The sequence below is a fragment of the Salminus brasiliensis genome, chromosome 5 (genome assembly GCF_030463535.1).
Source record: "Salminus brasiliensis chromosome 5, fSalBra1.hap2, whole genome shotgun sequence".
Lineage (NCBI taxonomy): Eukaryota > Metazoa > Chordata > Actinopteri > Characiformes > Bryconidae > Salminus > Salminus brasiliensis.
This window is the reverse complement of record NC_132882.1, coordinates 2,860,138-2,879,224: the sequence shown is the minus strand read 5'-3', so window position 1 is coordinate 2,879,224 and position 19,087 is coordinate 2,860,138. Positions and strand designations below refer to the sequence as shown.

Here is a 19,087-nt window from a genome sequence, read left to right as displayed (position 1 = left end):
GGACGAGTTAATCATCGCCTCACTCTTATAGCAGCCACTCACTGGCCACTTTATTAGAAACACCTACCCTGTGCTTTCACTCTCTGGCCACTTAATTAGAAACACCTACCCTGTGCTTTCACTCTCTGGCCACTTAATTAGAAACACCTACCCTGTGCTTTCACTCTCTGGCCACTTTATTAGAAACCCCAACCTTGTGCTTCCACTCACTTGCCACTTTATTAGAAACACCTACCCTGTGTTTTCACTCTCTGGCCACTTTATTAGAAACCCCAACCTCGTGCTTACGCTCACTGGTCACTTTATTAGAAACACTATTAGAAGGGGTGTCCACAAACATTTGGACATATGTGTTTGCTGAGTTGGACGGTCGTGAAAAGCTGTGTTTCTTCAAAGTTCTGTGAGAGTTATCTTCATCTGTATGCCTCGCTGAGATTCTGGGAGGTGTGTAGGCGGGGAGGGGCGGGGTTGGTGTGAGGTACGAGAGGTCTTCCTTGGCTTTCTCTGCCTCTTTCAGGGTGTTTCCTTTGACTTTGAGCTGGGGGATATTTCTCATTCCGCTGCGGACTGAAGTGCACCTCAGGGCGTCCTTTACCTGCGGGCGCGGATCAAGGCGGCTTTTATATGCTGGAGAATGACGGCTGGAGAGCGCCGTATTATTCACAATTTGTCGCTCTGACCTTCAGATTATCTTCGCTCGTAATGAGCGTTTCACATGTTCACTCTCTCTCTCTCTCTCACCACTTCTGAGCCTCGTCCGCCCGCTCGTTTCTTATTTATTTATTTACTCCATAATGGCAAAGCGATGCGGCCCTCTCTTCACAGGCTGTGAGAGTCGTGTGTTGAATAAGACTGGGGTATAAAATGCCGGGGGCCTGACCGACTTTGGTTTTTACTGGTCGGTGCTGAGCGCGCACTCGAGGGGGGGAGGGGGCGTTGGGGGTGAAGGGGTGCTATAAAAATGGAGGGTGGTGCGTAGCGGCGCTTTATGGAGCCTCTTCATCCGGAGCCGCCGAAACAGCCACAGCTGGAAGCGGAGGCTCAGGCTGAGCATCAATTACACCTGTAGTTATGGCTCGCTCTCGCCGGACCCGCCGGAGCTTTTACTGCCCTCAGCTGCGCACTCTATTTTCTTTAACCTACCACACACACACACACACACACACACACACACACACACACACACACACAGTCTGGTCAAAGCTCATAAAAGACTGAACTAATGCCACTGTGGGTTAATCCGCAGAAGTCTGGAGCTGCTCCGGCTCCGCTGTAACTACTGGAGCTTCAGGTCTCTGTTTACTGTAATGAGACAAACTGACCAGCTGCTAGTCTAGACCATTAGAGGCGAGAGCGGGTCCAGACCAAGACCAGGACACATCAAAACAAAGACTTCATGTCCAAGACCAAGACTTTGTAGTGGTTAAGTTGAAATCAAGACCAGGTCTTTGTAGCAGCCAAGTCCAAGCCAGGACCAAGACTTTGTGGGGGTTAAGTTCAAGTGAAGACCATTTTGTAGTAGTTAGGACCCAATCAGGACTAAGACTTTGTGCAAGTTAAGACCAATTCTTAGTATTGGTTAAGTTCAAGTCAAGACTAAGACTTTGTAGTGGTTAAGTTCAAGTGAAGAACAAGATTTTGTTGTAGTTAAGACCAAATCAGGACTAAGACTTTGTAGTAGTCAAGTTGAAATCAAGACCAAGTATGTGTAGTGGTCAAGTCCAAGTCAGGACCAAGACTTTGCGCAAGTCAAGACCAAGTCTTTGTAGTGGTTAAGTTCAAGTCAAGACTAAGACTTTGTAGTGGTTAAGTTCAAGTGAAGACCAAGATTTTGTAGTAGTTAGGACTGAATCTGGACTAAGACTTTGTAGTAGTCAAGTTGAAATCAAGACCAAGTCTTTGTAGTGGTTACGTCCAAGTCAGAACCAAGACTTTGTGCAAGTCAAGACCAAAGTCTTTGTAGTGGTTAAGTTCAAGTGAAGACCAAGACTTTGTAGTGGTTAAGACCAAATTAAGACTAAGACTTTGGGGTAATTGTGTCTTACTCAAGACCAAGACTTTGTAGTGGTTAAGGTCAAATCAGGACTAAGACTTTGGGGTAATTGTGTCTTACTCAAGACCAAGACTTTGTAGTGGTTAAGGACAAATCAGGACTAAGACTTTGGGGTAATTGTGTCTTACTCAAGACCAAGTCTTTGTAGTGGTTAAGGACAAATCAGGACTAAGACTTTGGGGTAATTGTGTCTTACTCAAGACCAAGACTTTGTAGTGGTTAAGGACAAATCAGGACTAAGACTTTGCGGTAATTGTGTCTTACTCAAGACCAAGACTTTGTAGTGGTTAAGGTCAAATCAGGACTAAGACTTTGGGGTAATTGTGTCTTACTCAAGACCAAAACTTGGTAGCAATCAAGTCTGAGACTTTTTAGTCAAGTCCAGGTCAAGACTAAGCCAAATTACAAAACAATAATGACCCAACAAGCGAGGCAACAGGACCTTGATTTTATCCCTTGTGATTTTGGAGCTTCTCCTGTAGGTCAGTTAATTATTAAATGATGCTATATTGAAAATCACTGGATCGAAAATCACAGAATGGTCATATATGGTTTTAAAATGACTGATAAGAAGCTCATTCTACTCTGTTTTAGTGGAAACGTGCTGCACTTCTTAATTTGTTGTTTTTTGTTTTGTTTTTTTTTGCTGCAGGAGAACCCTTACATGTGCAACAACGAGTGTGATGCAGCCACGGAGGAGCTAGCCCACCCTCCAGAGCTCATGTTCGACTTTGAGGGCCGCAACCCCACCACCTTCTGGCAGTCCACGTCCTGGAGGAAATACCCCAAGCCACTCACGGTCAACATCACGCTGTCCTGGAACAAGACCATCGAGCTGACAGACGACATCGTGATCACGTTCGAGTCGGGCCGGCCGGAGCAGATGGTCTTAGAGAAGTCGCTGGATTATGGGCGGACATGGCAGCCCTATCAGTTCTATGCCACGGACTGCCTGGACGCTTTCACCATGGAGCCCAAGACGGTGCATGACCTGTCCCAGTTCACCCTGCTGGACATCATCTGCACCGAGGAATACTCCCGAGGCTACGTCTGGAAGTACGATAAGACCGTGCGCTTCGAGATTAAAGACCGCTTCGCGCTCTTCGCCGGCCCCAGGCTGCACAACATGGCCTCGCTTTACGGCCAGCTGGACACCACCAAAAACCTGAGGGACTTCTTCACCATCACAGACCTGCGGATCAGCCTCCTCAGACCAGCCACTGGGGCCACCATGGTGGACGAAAGCAACCTGAGTAGATACTTCTACGCCATCTCTGACATCAAGGTGCATGGCAGGTAAGATTTTAGCCTTTAGACTGCCTGGAAATGAGTTGCTAGTTTGGACAGTGCCAGCAGCATGAGGTAATGTTGGGGGAGGCTGGACGACCTGGGGGTGGAGTTCGGGCAGCTTCTCTGGCCAAACCCTCCTCTGAGAGAGGCTAGAACTGAGAGATATGACTGGGTTAACGAGAGGAGACTGGATGGTGGTTAGGTTTGGAAACTTTGCCATGAACACAGAAGATAGAGATGAGCTTTTATTGGGTGTTAGATGTAGAGGGGGAGGGGCTTCCGGCAGGTTCTTCCTCTCAGAACTCCACTTTGTTGGCACATGTATTTCTTTTTGTATTTCTAGATTTTTTTTTATGCTTACTCTGGGTAAATTTAGACAATATATCCTAATAAAATCAGTTCAAATTATAACATTATAATATTTATTTATAATATAATACCTTGTCTAAGCCTCATCTGAGCCAGAGTTCTACCTTAATTAGAGACCTTGGTTCTCCAAAAGCCTAAATCTGACCTGGTCCTACTCTAGAACATAGGACATTCAGAGCACTACTACACAACCACAATAGTTATCCAAAAGTTTGTGGACACCTGCCCTTCCAGAGTTCCTTCTGTAATCAAGAAAACGTACTAGGAGGCTTTACGTTAGCTGTTGGTACAATGCAGTGAGAAGAATTTGATAGAATTCAGCCAACGAGAGCATCAGTAAGGCCAAGGACTGATGTTGGATGATTCGTTAGTAAAAAAAGAAAGTTTAATGGCCTGTTTAAAGATCTTTTAGAGGCCTCCTTGGTTGAGAAGACCTAGGACTTCATTGCTTTTGAGCTTCTCATTACTCCAGTCCACTCTAAAATTGTATTTATGGTATTTATAGGGAGTTTACCTGCAACCTGCAGAGCTTACAGAGCTTTTCTGTGAAGATTATACAAGCTGTGTAAGCAGTGGGTCCACTTTCTCATGCTGCCTGCCATCAGCAGCCAGAGCCAAAGAGAGCACAATCGGCCTTGCTCTCTCTGGGAGGGTAGCCGTCTCTCTCTCTTTCCCAGCCTCACCTCAGCGTGATGCTGGTAGGCATGGACGTCTGCTAGCCGATGCATCAGAGCTGGGTACCTGGGGCTTTCCTCAGAGAGAGTTGGCTGCCTGGTGGCAGAGCATCAGTGGCAGTTTGAAAAGAGGTGGTGGCAGGTGGGGAATACTAACCAGTGGGTAATTGGGGAGGAAATTTTAATGCAGCTGAATTCACTAATTGTCTAGATACTTTTGGACATATAGTGTATATCAGCCCGGACGAAATCATACTTATACGAAATCACACGCCTGTGTTTCAGCAATGGGTGCAACCTAAAGTAGCTGAGCTGAATGCATTGATTTGGAAGGAGTGTCCAGAAACATTTGGACATATAGCACGCATTCCAATTGGTGCCCGTTCCTCTAGTGCCACCACTAGGCCAAAGGTTCTGCCATGTGCCAGAAAACATTAATTACGAGCGAACTTGGGTTTGAAGGAGCTGCAGCCTGTTAAATCTGACACCATGTGTTTCCATGACCCGAATGGTGTGAAATCCAGTGTTTTGACACCTGCCCTGATAAATAAAGAAGATTACTTTCTAATTATACTTGTGTTGTGGACAACACTTGCCTGGCACTTTCAGTTTTTGAGCAGATGTTGACTAAGTGGGGGGACGTAAATCTCAATGTCAGCCCATTCTTTGGGCCAGAGGATCGCTCCAGTACAGTATTAGTATTAGTAGCTGGTCTAGATTTTCTGACAGCATTTTTTTGAGGCTGCAGCTGAAATGAAGCAGATTTGACAAGGTTTACTCAAACAACCTGGATCGAAAAAAAAAGTGAGGATAGAAAAGGGGTATATAACTCAGAAGTGTTTTGACATATTGCTGCAGCTTGTTGGTGGAAGACCTAAAAATAAACAAAAACAAAAACAAGAAGAAGAAGAAGAAGAAGGCTGGGGAATAGGGGTGCAAGAAAACGTTCTGGAGGCCGTCAGCGAGGAGGGGTATATACCTTACATGCTGTTAGAGGTGTCATTTTTCTACCTGAACACTGTAATTACATCACTCCACGTTGAGCTGTTGGACATAAACGTCTTGCAAAACGCGTGTGGTTGTGTTTTTTGACTTTTTTGGCAGGTAAAGGACAGTTGTTCATGAGGCCCTGTGTAGATTAATGGTATTAGGCGGCTAACAGTGACTCCCATGCGGTGCACTTAAGAGTTTAGCGCTAAAAGGGCAATTAGACTGCACTGAACCATCGGGAGACAGGAAAATCACAGCTCTCTGACATTAAAAAAGTCAACGTCCTCATTATCCTGTGCTGTGTAAGGCTTCTGAATTCACTGCGTACGCCGTGTATGATTGTATACTGTGTGTGTGTGTGGTGGGGGGGATTCATGTATACTGCAGCAGAAGTTTGCAGCCTCCCCTGATGTGGTCAGTGTGGTCAGTGGTCGGTTCTGTACTGCAGGACACTGAATAATTCCACTTTAGTTTAAGGGAATGAACATTATCTGTACTAAAATCAATACGATAAATCATTTCGGACCCTCTATGTCATTCCCACATAGAGCTGGGTAATATGACGATATGTTATTGCATTGTGATAAATGTTGCTATCGTGACACAAAATATATCTTTCTGCGCATATCTAAGATATTCATGCTTAATAAGCAAAGATCAGCTGCAGGTTTCATTACAGACAGTGTAATTAGACTGGTTTCATTAGATGAACAGCAGCAGATTATCTGAATAGTAATTTATAAGAATCTGATGATCTGATGTTTTTAATCTGTGATTATATGTATCATGATAAATATCGTGTATCGTGCAAAATGTCTTTAAATATCATGATATAGTATTTGTACCATATCGCCCAGTTCTGTTTCTACATGAGTAAAATTTTCACCAGTGTTCATGCGCAATGTTGTTACACATATAAACAGACTTGATTCTGACAGCTTTTCAATAACCAGTAAGAACATGAAAATCTGAAAAAGTTAATTATAGATAAATAGAATTAGAGCTGTAGAATTAGAGCTGTAGTTATTTCCAAAAATGACTAAGAAATAAAATCTACTCTAAAATATCCAGCATGAAGATCTAATAAGTTAATATCTTACATGAAGTTTTACAAATGTATTTGACCTCAAATTGACCTTAATTTAATTATATTAATATCCAAAATTATATTCTAAAACATATGTCCATATTTAATTTGAATAGATCTCAATATTATGAATAATGAAGTTCTTATAAATCAATATCATCTAGACGTTCTAATAAAAGTAATATCCAGTGTGACATATCCTAAATAAGATTCAAATGAGATTATTGTCTAGAATGGAATCAAAAAGACGAATAAACTGCATGAACGTCTAATAGAATTAATATCTAGAATGAACTTTTTAGTAAAATGTAGTTAAATCTTCAGTCAGTAAAAAACATATACATATTTATATTACATTGCGTGAATGCTCATAACAATACCTGCATCATTTATAATGTTAATAGATAATGAAGTTCAGATAAAATTAATATCACACAGGAAGTTCTGCAGATTTGATGTCCGGCGGTAAGGTTTTAAAATAATATCCAGAATTTATTCTCCAAAATAAATAAATAAATAAATAAAAATCTAGCATAAAAGTCTAAAACTTTTAGATCCAGCTTCATGTTCTAATAAAATCAATTTCCAGCCTGACATTTTCAATACAATTATTGTCATGAGTGATGTTTTAATAAAATGAATATTCATAATACAATATATAATAAAATAATAAATGTAATTTCCTGCTTTGAATAAGATACAATATGATTATTATTTACCAAGGTTTTAATAAACTTAATAATCATCTTGAATGATGAAAAACAATATCCAGCATAAATTACTAATGAATATTGAATAAATAATGAAGAAATAATGAAACTTTTAGTTATTTGTTGATATTATATTATGATATTATTTTTAGTTGATATTTTGAGTCAGAAAAAAAATGTACAAATAGATAACTGCATTATACTGAATATATATATATATATATATATATATAGCAGGAGATAGTAAGTGTGCATATATATATATATATATATATATATATATATATATATATATGCACACTTACTATCTCCTGCTATAATGGAGTTAGTAGATATTCCTTGAGACTGAACATTACCGAGTCATAACATTTAGACATCCCAATGGGCCTGTGTTCTAGTGGTGCAGATGACAGGTGAATGGCATTGCAGATCAATGAATCAATTGATTAGCTCTCTGATATACGGACTGATTAGAATAGCAGCACCTCGCTGCTGTTTATTAAAGGAGCTGGTGTGGAGTGGAGCAGCAGTGGTGAGGTTTACAGAGCCAATCTGCTCAATCCCTCACCGTACAGCTCACACCACACACATAATCTCCTTAACCCTCACATACAATTCCTCCTGCCACTGGGTGATTGTGTGTATCCGTGTGTGTGTGTGTGTGTGTGTGTGTGTGTGTGTGTGTGGAGCTGCAGACTGAATTGTGTGTGTGTGTGTGTGTGTGGAGCTGCAGACTGAATTGTGTGTGTGTGTGTGTGGACTTAAAGAACATAAAGCGTCAGACCCCTCAGCCCTGCCCTGTATAAGAAGAGCACAGCAGGGCCCAGAGATCTGCTTTCTACTCCAGTTAGAAACAAAAGGAGCCAGGCTGGAGCTGGGAGTGTAAAGTAGGTCAGCGGAGGAGAGGAGAAAGATTGCTGTGGAATAAAAGGTCGAGAAGCAGAACCTCATACACACTCACACACATGCACACACACACACACACACACACTAGGACGTTTAACGTGGAGGCGCTGTGAATTATTAATGGCGATTTCATTATTTTTAATTATGAATGCTGAAGAGACCAAAAGAGCTGGAGGAGAGGATCGATACGCCACATCAGAAGTCTAAACGCTGTGTGTATGGGCGTGGAAGACTGTGTGTGTGTGTGTAAATGAATTTTACTCTCTCTCTCGCTCTCTCTCTCTCTCTCTCTCTCTCTCTCTCTCTCTCTTTCAGCTTAATTCGATCATCTGAGCTCTGTTGGCATGACCACATTCACAGCACCGCCACAGCAGCACTGAAATAATAAGAACCACACAGAGGCTTCGTTTTCACTGCAGGACAAATCAGACCCTCACTGAACACTAATATACACGACATGTCCTAACCCTAACTCTAGTCTAGTCCTGTAGAGAAGAAGTACTGCCAATAGAATAGGACTCATCATGACCCTATAAAGCCCCCCAGCATTGAGGAGCTGTGGAGCAGTGGAAGAACTGAGTCCTCTGGAATGATGTTGGTGGAGCTCCATCCAGTACTTTTGGGTTGATGAGGTGGGGTGGTGATCATCTTCCAACATCCTAAGCATACGCTAACGCTCTTGTCTGATTGCCTGAATGCAATCAAATCCTCACAGCAATGCCCCTCTTCCAAAATCTAGTAGAAAGTCTTCTTCTCTGGACAGTAGAGACAGTTACTCCAACAAAAGCAGGATTAGCTCTTTGTAATAGCCTTGATTTCAGACAAAACAATGAATAAGAAAGTGTCCAAATACTTTTGTCAGTATAGTGTATATCTATGACTTTCTAAAGCAGCTGGGTGATTTTTGTGACTTAACTGAACATAGAATTTATTTGAAGAATTAAAAAGGAAGAAAATGTGAATTTGTCTTGCAGATCCCATCCGGTCTGATATGCACTATATGTCCAAAAGTATTCAGACGCTTTTAATCAGTGAATTAGTGAATTTCAATGGAAGTCAATTTGATTTTTTTTTTTTATAGTCATTTATGGTCCATTTATCATGCAGTTCTGGAGATGCTATATTTATATATAATAAACTATTTATATTTACTCATATTTACTGCATATATGTCCATATTATGCATGTTTCCATGTATGTATATATCTGTAGAACCGTACAGAGGTTTTAGGCCCCTAATCCCATTTTTGTAAACCATGTCTCTCAGCAACAAGAGAGATCCAGATCCCAAGAAGAGCTTCTCATTCTGAAGAAAGTAGAGAGTTGAGGTCTTGTGAGCTAGTCTGAAGAACAGAGCTTGGGTCCTGAATTCTCCTGGATGCCCTCAGTTAAAGCAACATGCCATCATGGCAGCTACAGTAAAGCAGTTCTTGTCAAATGAGAAAGTTATAACTACATATACTAATAAAACACTGTGCTCAACAGGAATGTTGGGTATTGCCTCTACAAACAATCAAAATAGGACGTCAGATAAGGTAATACATATAACTCTAGTCCAGATCAGACCTGAGCGTTCACTGTCGGACAGCCCAGCCTCTCTAGTTTAACGGGACTTTGGTGTTTGTTCATATGTCGGACAGCTGGCTCCTGACTGGCTGGCCAGTGTTTTTATTTGAATAAATGTAGAGTGAGGTTCAGAAGTACCGGACTGACTCATGTGCACTGGAGACCAAATCTATGTTGATTAGCTTCTCACAGAGATGGTAACAGGTAGAGCATTTCCTCAGCAGGAGACCGTACAGACTTTATGGGGTTATCTCAGCCTGCAGTCTGGACCAAACTGGATTTCCTGATTAGAAACAAAGTCGAGCTCACATGCCGGTGATAACAGGGAACAGGGACGAATTTGGAGACGAATTCGGAATTCGGAGACCTGCAGAGCCTCTGTGATGATGGCTACACCGGCAGTGATCGGGATGACCACTGATGCGCACCAAACGGTTTGATCATGTTGATCTAAATGACCTTCTTCCCACACATTCCTCCATGCTGTCCATGCACGTTTCTGGAGGTCACAAGCTGCAATTCCTCCACCATTCAACTGCTAGATGGCCATATGGACCTCACATACAGCTTCTGAAACCCATTAAATCCAGTGTTGAAACAAGCTCTACCTTGGGGAGACTACTCACCGAACACCCCTTTTGAGAGTCCATCACTCAGCCCAGTACAGTGAGCATAAGACATCAGCAGAACTAGCAAACCCCACTGATGACAGCTCCCCAGCACAGTTCTGCATGAGCATTCACAGGCTCCCACGGCTGGTTGATCGTACTGAAAGATAATTTGAGTGGACACTGATTGGTCCACGTCTAGACCACCTTTTCTTTAGTGGTCACAGTTTACTTGTGCGAAGTGTAGAGGCTTAGAGTGATATTTTGGATTATAGGCGATACAAACTAGCTAAGGGTAAGTCTGCTAAACGCCTTCAATGTAAATGTAGTACTGACTTGTGCCTGCTGAAGGAGAAGGACCTGCCTACCTACCTACTGTATCTATCTCTACTTGTATTAATAGGGCACAGAGCCAGAACAGAACATTGGGACACAAACCATATAAATACCATCTACAGACGACCCCCTTAAAACCTGTTCATAGGCTCAGACCTTAGTTCTCACACCCCTTAATTACACTACTGCTACAATTAGCAACAGTTTCACCAACCCTGAACCTGACCCCTGAGGGACTCCACAAAATATGTTCAAATAGGGTTCAATTTGTACCACTCTCCCAACTTCCCAACATTCAGCTGTTCACTCTAGTAAGCTTCATTTACACTGATGTCATTAATCTTTGTTCTGTTGTTTTCAGAACTATTTATAAGTCTAGTCATCCCAAAACTTTTGATGGAGTGTGTACAGCCAAAGCCTCTGCACCCCCCCCTACACAGGCTCACATATGGTGCTCTACAGGAACAGGGTGGTTAATGTCTACATGAGTGACATTCTCCCCATTTGCCAAACAGCTCTATTTCTAGCACTTCAAGACTGCTGGTGATGTTTGATAATTTGAATTTATTTCATAATGAGGAATATGTGACAGGAATCGGAGCAGAGCAGTAATGTTTAAGAGTGATCACCCCTGAGCAAACCTCTCTCTGCTTTCTGGCATCCTCACAAATCTGAAATGAACTTTGGCTTTTCTCACTTCTTGACATTAGGCCGGCAATCTCTAAATTATATAAACTCACAGATGCCCAGACAGAGAGACAGACATAAATGGTTGGGGGTGAAAGGGCCACTGCAAGGTTTATGAAAACTTTATTATAGCAGGCTTCTACCAAATATACAAAAAAACATCCAATCATCCACAACTTTTTGGTTTAAACGAAGGTGCAAACCAAACACTGAGTTCAAACACTGAGAGTTTCATCCCACCTGTGAAACATGGGGGTGGAAGTGTCAGAGTACAGGGCTGTTTTTGTTGTTGTTGTTGTTGTTGTTGTTGTTGCTGTCTCTGGGCCAAGACAGCATACCATTATTAATGAACCTCTGAATTCCAAATTGTATCAACCAATTCTACAGCAGGGTATCGGGGGATCTGTCCGTGACCTGAATTTTAAGTTTAAGGGTATCATGCAGCAAAACAATGACCCTATGCACACAAGCAAGTCTACAACAAAATGATTAAAGCTGCAAAAATGAAACATTTAGGAATGGTGAAGCAGTTTTGGAAGAAGGAATTTGTCAAAATGTGCAGAATTTGTAGCCAGATACCAGAAACCTTTGGTTATTGCTATGTAAAGTTATTGAGGGTGACCCCAGTGACTGACAACTAAAGTTTAAATTATGCTTTTTATGTAATGTTGGATAATTAGGATTAGAAGGTAAATGTAAAAATTGCAACATTTGTTAATTTGTTGCAATTATAATATTCTCATTGTCTGATTGTAATTCTTCCAGGTTTAAAGAATGCAGAACTACAGATTAGTAGAATACAGGTTATTATTACAGGTTATTATTATAAGCACTTTGATGGAATTCCCTATAGGTTTTATGTGTTCATATTTTATTAGTTAGTTAGTTTGTATTTTCAGACCAGTAGTCCTTAACCAGACCACCACCCCCTCCATTTATTGGAATATTTATTTATTTATTTATTTATTTATTTATTTATCCATCCATCCATTGCCTTTTCTTTCATTATTAATGTCACACAATTACTATTTGTATATGATCATGCATATAAAAAGTTGATATGGTACCACAACCACTCAACTGCACCCTCACACCCACCCATCCAACCCATCCCATCCATCCAAGTGAGAAGAAAAAGAGAGGTAGTTGAGAGTCAAAGCAGGAAAAAGCATATAGACGATATTGCCCACAAATTGGGCAAGACAGGACAAAAACATTTGACAAAACAAAAAGACTAACAATACCCCCCCACACACACACACACTCTTTTTGCACAGTAAATGTCAAGTACATTTACATTTACTGCATTTAGCTGAGGCTCTTATCCAGAGCGACTTACAAGGTTACTCGTATTACAGAGGTGGGCCAATGTAGTGTTAGGAGTCTTGCCCAAGGACTCTTATTGGTGTAGCACAGAACAGACACCCAGACCTGGAATTGAACCCCAGTCTCCCACATGGTGTGGTAGCTTACTGGACAGTAGTGGTGTTATCTGTTGCGCCACACCAACCACTGATTGTCTGATTATCTGATTGTCAAAATTTGTGTATGTGTAACTGTATCTTTAAAAATGTGGAAAGTGGGATCAGCTTGCAGTGTATTTAAGATACATATCCAGTTTTAAGAAGTGGATTCAAGTGCTGTATTTGCAGTCAGAAAACTTGGGGCAGGAGTTGCGGAAACCCCTGGTTAACTCTTCAGCCGCTAACCAACCATGTAAAGGGATTAGAGTATAATGCTTGTAAGGAAAATAGCTGAGGAACACTTTGGTAAAACGGTGGATGAACTTAAGAAGAATAGAACTGCAGTTCCAAGCATTTTCACCAAAGCCAGGCCAATTTTCTCAGTAAGCGAGAACAAAGTGGGCTGAAATGGAGCTCAGAGGAGTTTAAGAAGCTCGCTGATGCAGCGCGTAAAGTTGGGCGAGGCCAATGCAGACTAAAGTGCTGGGTTGCTCGCTGAAAAAGAAGCTGGAGCTGGGTCTGCTGAAGAAGTGAAGCTGAAGAAGTTGGAGGAAATCGACCTTGAGAAAACAATCGGTGAGTGTGAAGCAAGATTGGATGGTGCGTGGAATGTCATTCATACCTACCTTTGGGCTAGATGTGATGAAGTTGGGATGCTAGCCGCCATCCACAAAGCTAAGAGATCCTGCGATGATGTGGTCACTAGTCCTGAAAAATAGCACAGCTGGCTTTCCTGGATACGTTAATTAGAAAGGTTAACTGTTAAACTGGGAGCAAAGGAACCTGGATTACTGCAGGCTTGAAACAAGAAGGCTTAGAGCATTGACAATCGCAGAGGATGCATGTGGCCTCATGCATGCCTACCACACCATCCATGAAAGTAAAACCTGATAGTCTGCCTAGGTTTGAGGTTCTTTGGCTGTAGACGAGAGATCTACCATTGGACAAAAGACTTGGAAAACCTACAAAAGCAGGTAGATCCAACCAGGTCAGCAAAAAAATCTGCTTCTTGACAGCATGGATGATACATCTATCAAGGAGCTTTGGCTTTCTATGAACAGTACAGCCAAAGACATGCTCAGGGTGCTAAAAAGTGGATATGGGAATATGTCTACAATGGAAATTGTTCAAGGCCTAGACAAGATTTCAGCCACAAAGGAAAATCGGCCAAGGAAGGTGATAGACCTAACCCGAGCAGCCGAGAAAGACCTGGCAGACCGTACAGAGCTTAGAAATACTGCTGCAATTAGAAACCGTTGTTATTAAATCTATACAAAGCAAAGAACCTGACTGTGTGTACAAAGACTGGCTTTACCCTGAACCCTAGAAATGGTGTCATCCATTTTTGACATCTTCCTACAGTTACTGCAGACACAAGAAGAGGTTTTAGATGGACGTGGTATCAGCAGGAGAGACCAGCTTAACTGGACAGAAACCCAGTGTGTAGATGAGTGTGATGTTTGTGAAACAGGAGGTCTCAAGGACTACTACTGCTGGATCTACTTCTGGAAACAATAAAGGATTAAAGCTATCTGAGAAATGGATGTTGGGATGCCTCAAGACTGACGACAGTAGAGACACCTACCAATGCCAGAATAAAAAAAGGAGGGCTTCACGGACCACCACAAGCATCCTCAGCTTTGTGGATAGCAGCTGTCCTCTTAACTTCATCATATCTAGAAAATCCTTTGTCCAAAGGGGAATTAAAAAGGGCCAAAGAAAGATGAGAATGGTGATGAAAAAGGCTGAGCCTCCTTCAGAACTGGCCGAAAGGTGCAAAAAGGCTTTCCCCATCAAAAGTGCAATGACAGACTGTGCTGATAAAAACCAGTTGGGGCTTTTAGAGGAAAATGGGTTGTGAGAACTCTACACTATTATGCTGTTGGGCAGAGGATTGGGACCTTGCTTGACCTTGCATCAGACACCAATTACATCACTCACAAGGCCACTATCAGGCTGAAGCTGAGGAGTGAAGAAGTCACTCTAGTCGTGCATGGGGTCAATGGAATGAGTCCTACATGAGGAGACAGAGGTATGTCCTTAGTTGGAGTTGGAGTCAAAACACCCAAAGGAACTGAGAGGGCTCATGAATTAGTTTGCTATGGTTTAGATGAAATTGCCAAACTGCAGCAACTACTCAAACCTGAGCAACTGGGAAGTTCTTCCCAGAGGTGGAACTTGAGGAGGGAGAAAGACCAACAGAGACTCCCAGAGCTCTTTGTCAGTCACTGGGAGAAATTTCTGGGAGATGTTGTTTGGGTGATTGTGGGTGGAGCACAATTCTGACCTGTTTTGTAGGAGTGTAACTCTAGGAGGATGGCCGCATTAAGGTATGGGGAGGTGGCTACAAACCCTAAAGACCAAACTAAGAGTCCCCTTGGTTTGACTTGGCTAGGACCAATGAATACAACTGCTGGTGATCACGAATTCCTGGACTGTGGGAAATGGGACAGTATTGGAGAAGCCTAGGGGCCAAAATGCTGAGAATGCCTCTGTGGAATTTGCCCACCCTGAGGGAAAGAAAAGACTATATGAGACGAAAATACATCAACTTGTGTCAGTGAGGATGCTCACAGCAAGTCTCTGCATTTGGATACAGGGTACCCTTGGATCCAGCTTCACTCCCTGGCAGTAGAACAATAGACATGGACTAGAAGCAACTTTCCTAAGGATAGAGAAACACCTCAGGACACTCAGGTCACTTATGCAGCTTACATTGAAGAGATGGTGGAACAGGTTGGAGATTGACGGATGGAGAGGACCAGTGTGGAATGTGAACCACCTGGTGGTCCCAAACCCCCACTCAGTGACCACTCCGGTGCCACTTGTATGGAACAACAGCCAGACACTCACAGTGCTGAGTATGAACGATGTTCTACTCAAGGGGCAGTATTTGTACTCTGTATAGCTGGAAAAGCAGGAACCGTCGCAACGTCTTAGGTACAGAAGAAGAATTGAGTAAGGACACTATTACCAGGATCAATATCAGAGATCACTCAGCAGGGTGTCTTGCCCAGTTAGCTAGACAGCAAGACTTCACTGGTTTAAAGGAGTCATGCAGAGTCTTCAAAGAGGCTAATTATCTAGAGGATATTCGTAAATCCTATCACAAGAAAGAAAGACTGGACAAGATACATAGTAGAGAACATTGGGGAGATTCTTAAGGCTGGTGGGTTCTCTCTCAAACCAAGGGTTCAGTCAGGCTAAAGTGGGAGGCAAGGAACAACTGTAGACATCCTTGGAAGTCGAGCCTTGATACTTCCAAGTCTAGGGGGTGCATATTTGGATATCTGATGGAAGAGGTCAAGCTTTATGTAATGACTGGTAAGTTTTAGTAGGGCAAGACCTCCTTAAACTGGAAGCCAGGGGAAAAGACACCTAGCTAACATTTAACATTTACAGCATTTAGCAGACGCTCTTCTCCAGAGCAACTTACAAAAGTGCTTTACTATTTACCCGGGAAAAACCTCAACTAGTTTGAATAGACTAATAATTCAAAGCTCCTCTAATCTTAGACTCTACTAAACACAAGTCAATAAGGTGACCACTCTACAATTCGCCTAAGTACTCTCTGAAGAGGAGGGGCTTCAGTCTGGGTTTGAGGACAGTGAGTGTTGGACTCTGTTGTTCGGACACCCAGGGGAAGTTCGCTCCACCACTTCGGTGCAGGACAGAAAAAGGTCTGGACGCTCGTCTTCCGTGGATTTTGAGGGATGGCGGGTCGAGCCGAGCCGTACTTGAAGCTCGAAGGGCTCTTGGAGCAGATCGGCTTTTGAGCATTTTGAGTACGGAGGGGCTGGCTGGTCCGTTCTTGGCTTTGCAGGCCAGAGTCAAGGTTTTGAATCTGATGTGGGCAGCAGCTACAGGAAGCCAGTGAAGAGAGAACGCAGCAGTGGAGTGACGTGGATGCCATGAAGAACAAGTGGCGCCCAAGAGAGCAGAATGCTGCTGTGGGATATGTGATGCTTTATGGACCAATCCAAGTTAGCCAGAGTAATCGTAAGTAAGTGCTGACAATAAAGGCACTGTCAGAGATTGTCAAGGTAAGAACAATTCCAAGGTTTCCAGTCTCTATTGTAAATCCAGCTTCAAAAGGGGTAGCTAACAATGACAGCAAAGCTACCAAGCAGCCCTCCAGCAGGATTTCCTGCTCTAATTCTCCATAGGGACATCAGCCGTCTGGTTGTCTCACTCGCAGCAGAAAAGCAGGAGCGAGATGACATTGAAGCCAGCATGCCTCACTTGCCTCGAGGCTATGAGTGAGGGTGCATGTACACAACAAAGATATCACCACCTAATAAAGAATACCGACTATGTACGTGGATGGCATTACGTGATATGACCTCCTTGGCTTCGTTTAGTCAAAGCAGTACAACAAACCCATCCATGGCTGTAAACACACTCACACACTTGTGATCATGAGCACCAGAACAGTGGACCGCCCCCTCAGCCTCCAGGGAGCAATTTGGGGTAGGTGCCTTGCTCAGGGGCATTTCCTGCCAGTCCAGGGGATCGAACTGGTGACATTCCGGTTTCAAGCCCACACTTCTCTTACCGATAGGCCACAGCTACCCCTAGGTGGGAGGTTACATTACATTACATTACATTTACAGCATTTAGCAGATGCTCTTCTCCAGAGCGACTTACAAAAGTGCTTTGCTATTTACTGAAGAAGAACCTCAGCTAGTTTGAATAGAATAGAATTCAGAGCTCCTCTAATCTTAGACTCTACTAAACACAAATCAGTATGGAGACCATAATACTCTTCTCTTCGCCTGAGTACTCTCAGAAAAGGAGGGTCTTCAGTCTGGGTTTGAGGACAGCGAGTGTTGGACTGTGCTCTTCGGACACCCAGGGGACCCAGTCTGGACGCTCGTCTTCCGTGGATCTTAAAGGATGGCGGGTCGAGCCGAGCCGTACTTGAAGCTGGAAGGGCTCTTGGTGCAGATCGGCTTTTGACCATCGCCATAAAGTACGGAGGGGCTGGCTGGTCCAGTCTTGGCTTTGTAGACCAGAGTCAGGGGTCTGAATCTGATGACCTGGGCAGCAGCTACAGAAAGCTACAGTGAAGAGAGAACACAGCAGTGGAGTGACATAGTGGTTGTGATAGAAGCCAGTTGGTTTATGAGTTTATGGTGTATATTTTTTTAGGTTATCGACTTGTAAACTGGATCCTGATGCTAAAAAGAGCGTCTTAAAACTAAAAAAAAGAATATCCTAAAAGTAGTCGATAACCTAGTAAACGATAAATACTAAATTTTACCCACAAGTCCAACAAAAGCCATTTAATGCTCATAAATGAAACTTACGCTTTCTAGCTTGTGCGCCCCCCAGAGGTTGTACATTTTGTTGCATGAGCACTCCGCATCAGTTGTTGATGATGAAATATCGAGAGGATTTTCCCTCTATTACCTAGCGGTGGGCGGCACCATTACGAATGTTGATGCTCCCACTTGTAGCCACGGTGACGTATGAAGCAGAAGCGCCCCCTAATGGACATGTTTCAAATATGCTGAGAGTCTTGGAGACCCGCTGATGCAGAGGGTGGATCTGCTGGCAACAATAGACCCGTCTTTGTGGTCAGAACATGGACTTTTTTAACTTAGGGCAGGAGTTGAGTAAAAACAGATAACTTGTCTGTCTGCCTGTCTGCCTGTCTGTCTCTCTGTCTCTGAGTAACAGTATCTCTGAAGCAGCAGCTGTCCAGCAGGTGTTACGGGCAGCTCTGAAATATTAGAGTAAACTGAAGTCTCTGGCTTGCCCGAGGCCAGACCACAACACACTGATACTGCACAGGGGAATCTTCTCAGTCAGAGCTCTAATGGGCTTTTAATGAAATTTGATTGACTTTTGACTGGCAGTTTGTCATGGATCACATTTATTTTTTTATTGGAAAGCATGTCTGTTTTTGGGGGGATAGTTTATAGGGGATAGATGTGGTTGTGGTTGTGGCTGCAATGGATTTCCGTCCTGCTTGGAATATGTTTTACACTGGATGTTGACTTTTCTTTAGGTTCAGCTTTAATAGCTGGAAGGTTTCATTTGCAGAAGTTACAGTTAACGTAAACTAAAGTAGCTTAATGTACAAATTGAACAATACACAATATGTTTACACATTCCTAAACTCTGGAATTATTATTAATTAATTATTAATAATAATCCTACTACTAATACTACTACTACTGATAATACATTTATTATTTTTATTATTATTATTATTATTATTATTAGTAGTAGTAGTAGTATTGTTGTTGTTGTTGTTGTTTAATAATCATATTAACAAATGTAACATTACATTTATTATTATTATTATTATTATTATTATTATTATTATTATTATTATTTATA

General features: G+C 42.5%; 1 protein-coding gene across 6 annotated transcripts in view; it reads left to right on the top strand.

The window, feature by feature from the left end:
* ntng1a (netrin g1a) overlaps positions 1–19,087 on the top strand; it is a 181,088-nt gene that overhangs the window by 83,886 nt on the left and 78,115 nt on the right. For all 6 annotated transcript variants that reach the window (XM_072679259.1, XM_072679257.1, XM_072679255.1 and 3 more), the window contains exon 3: positions 2,706–3,349. In XM_072679259.1, coding sequence (XP_072535360.1) covers positions 2,706–3,349 — 644 coding nt within the window. The remainder of the gene's footprint in view (positions 1–2,705; positions 3,350–19,087) is intronic.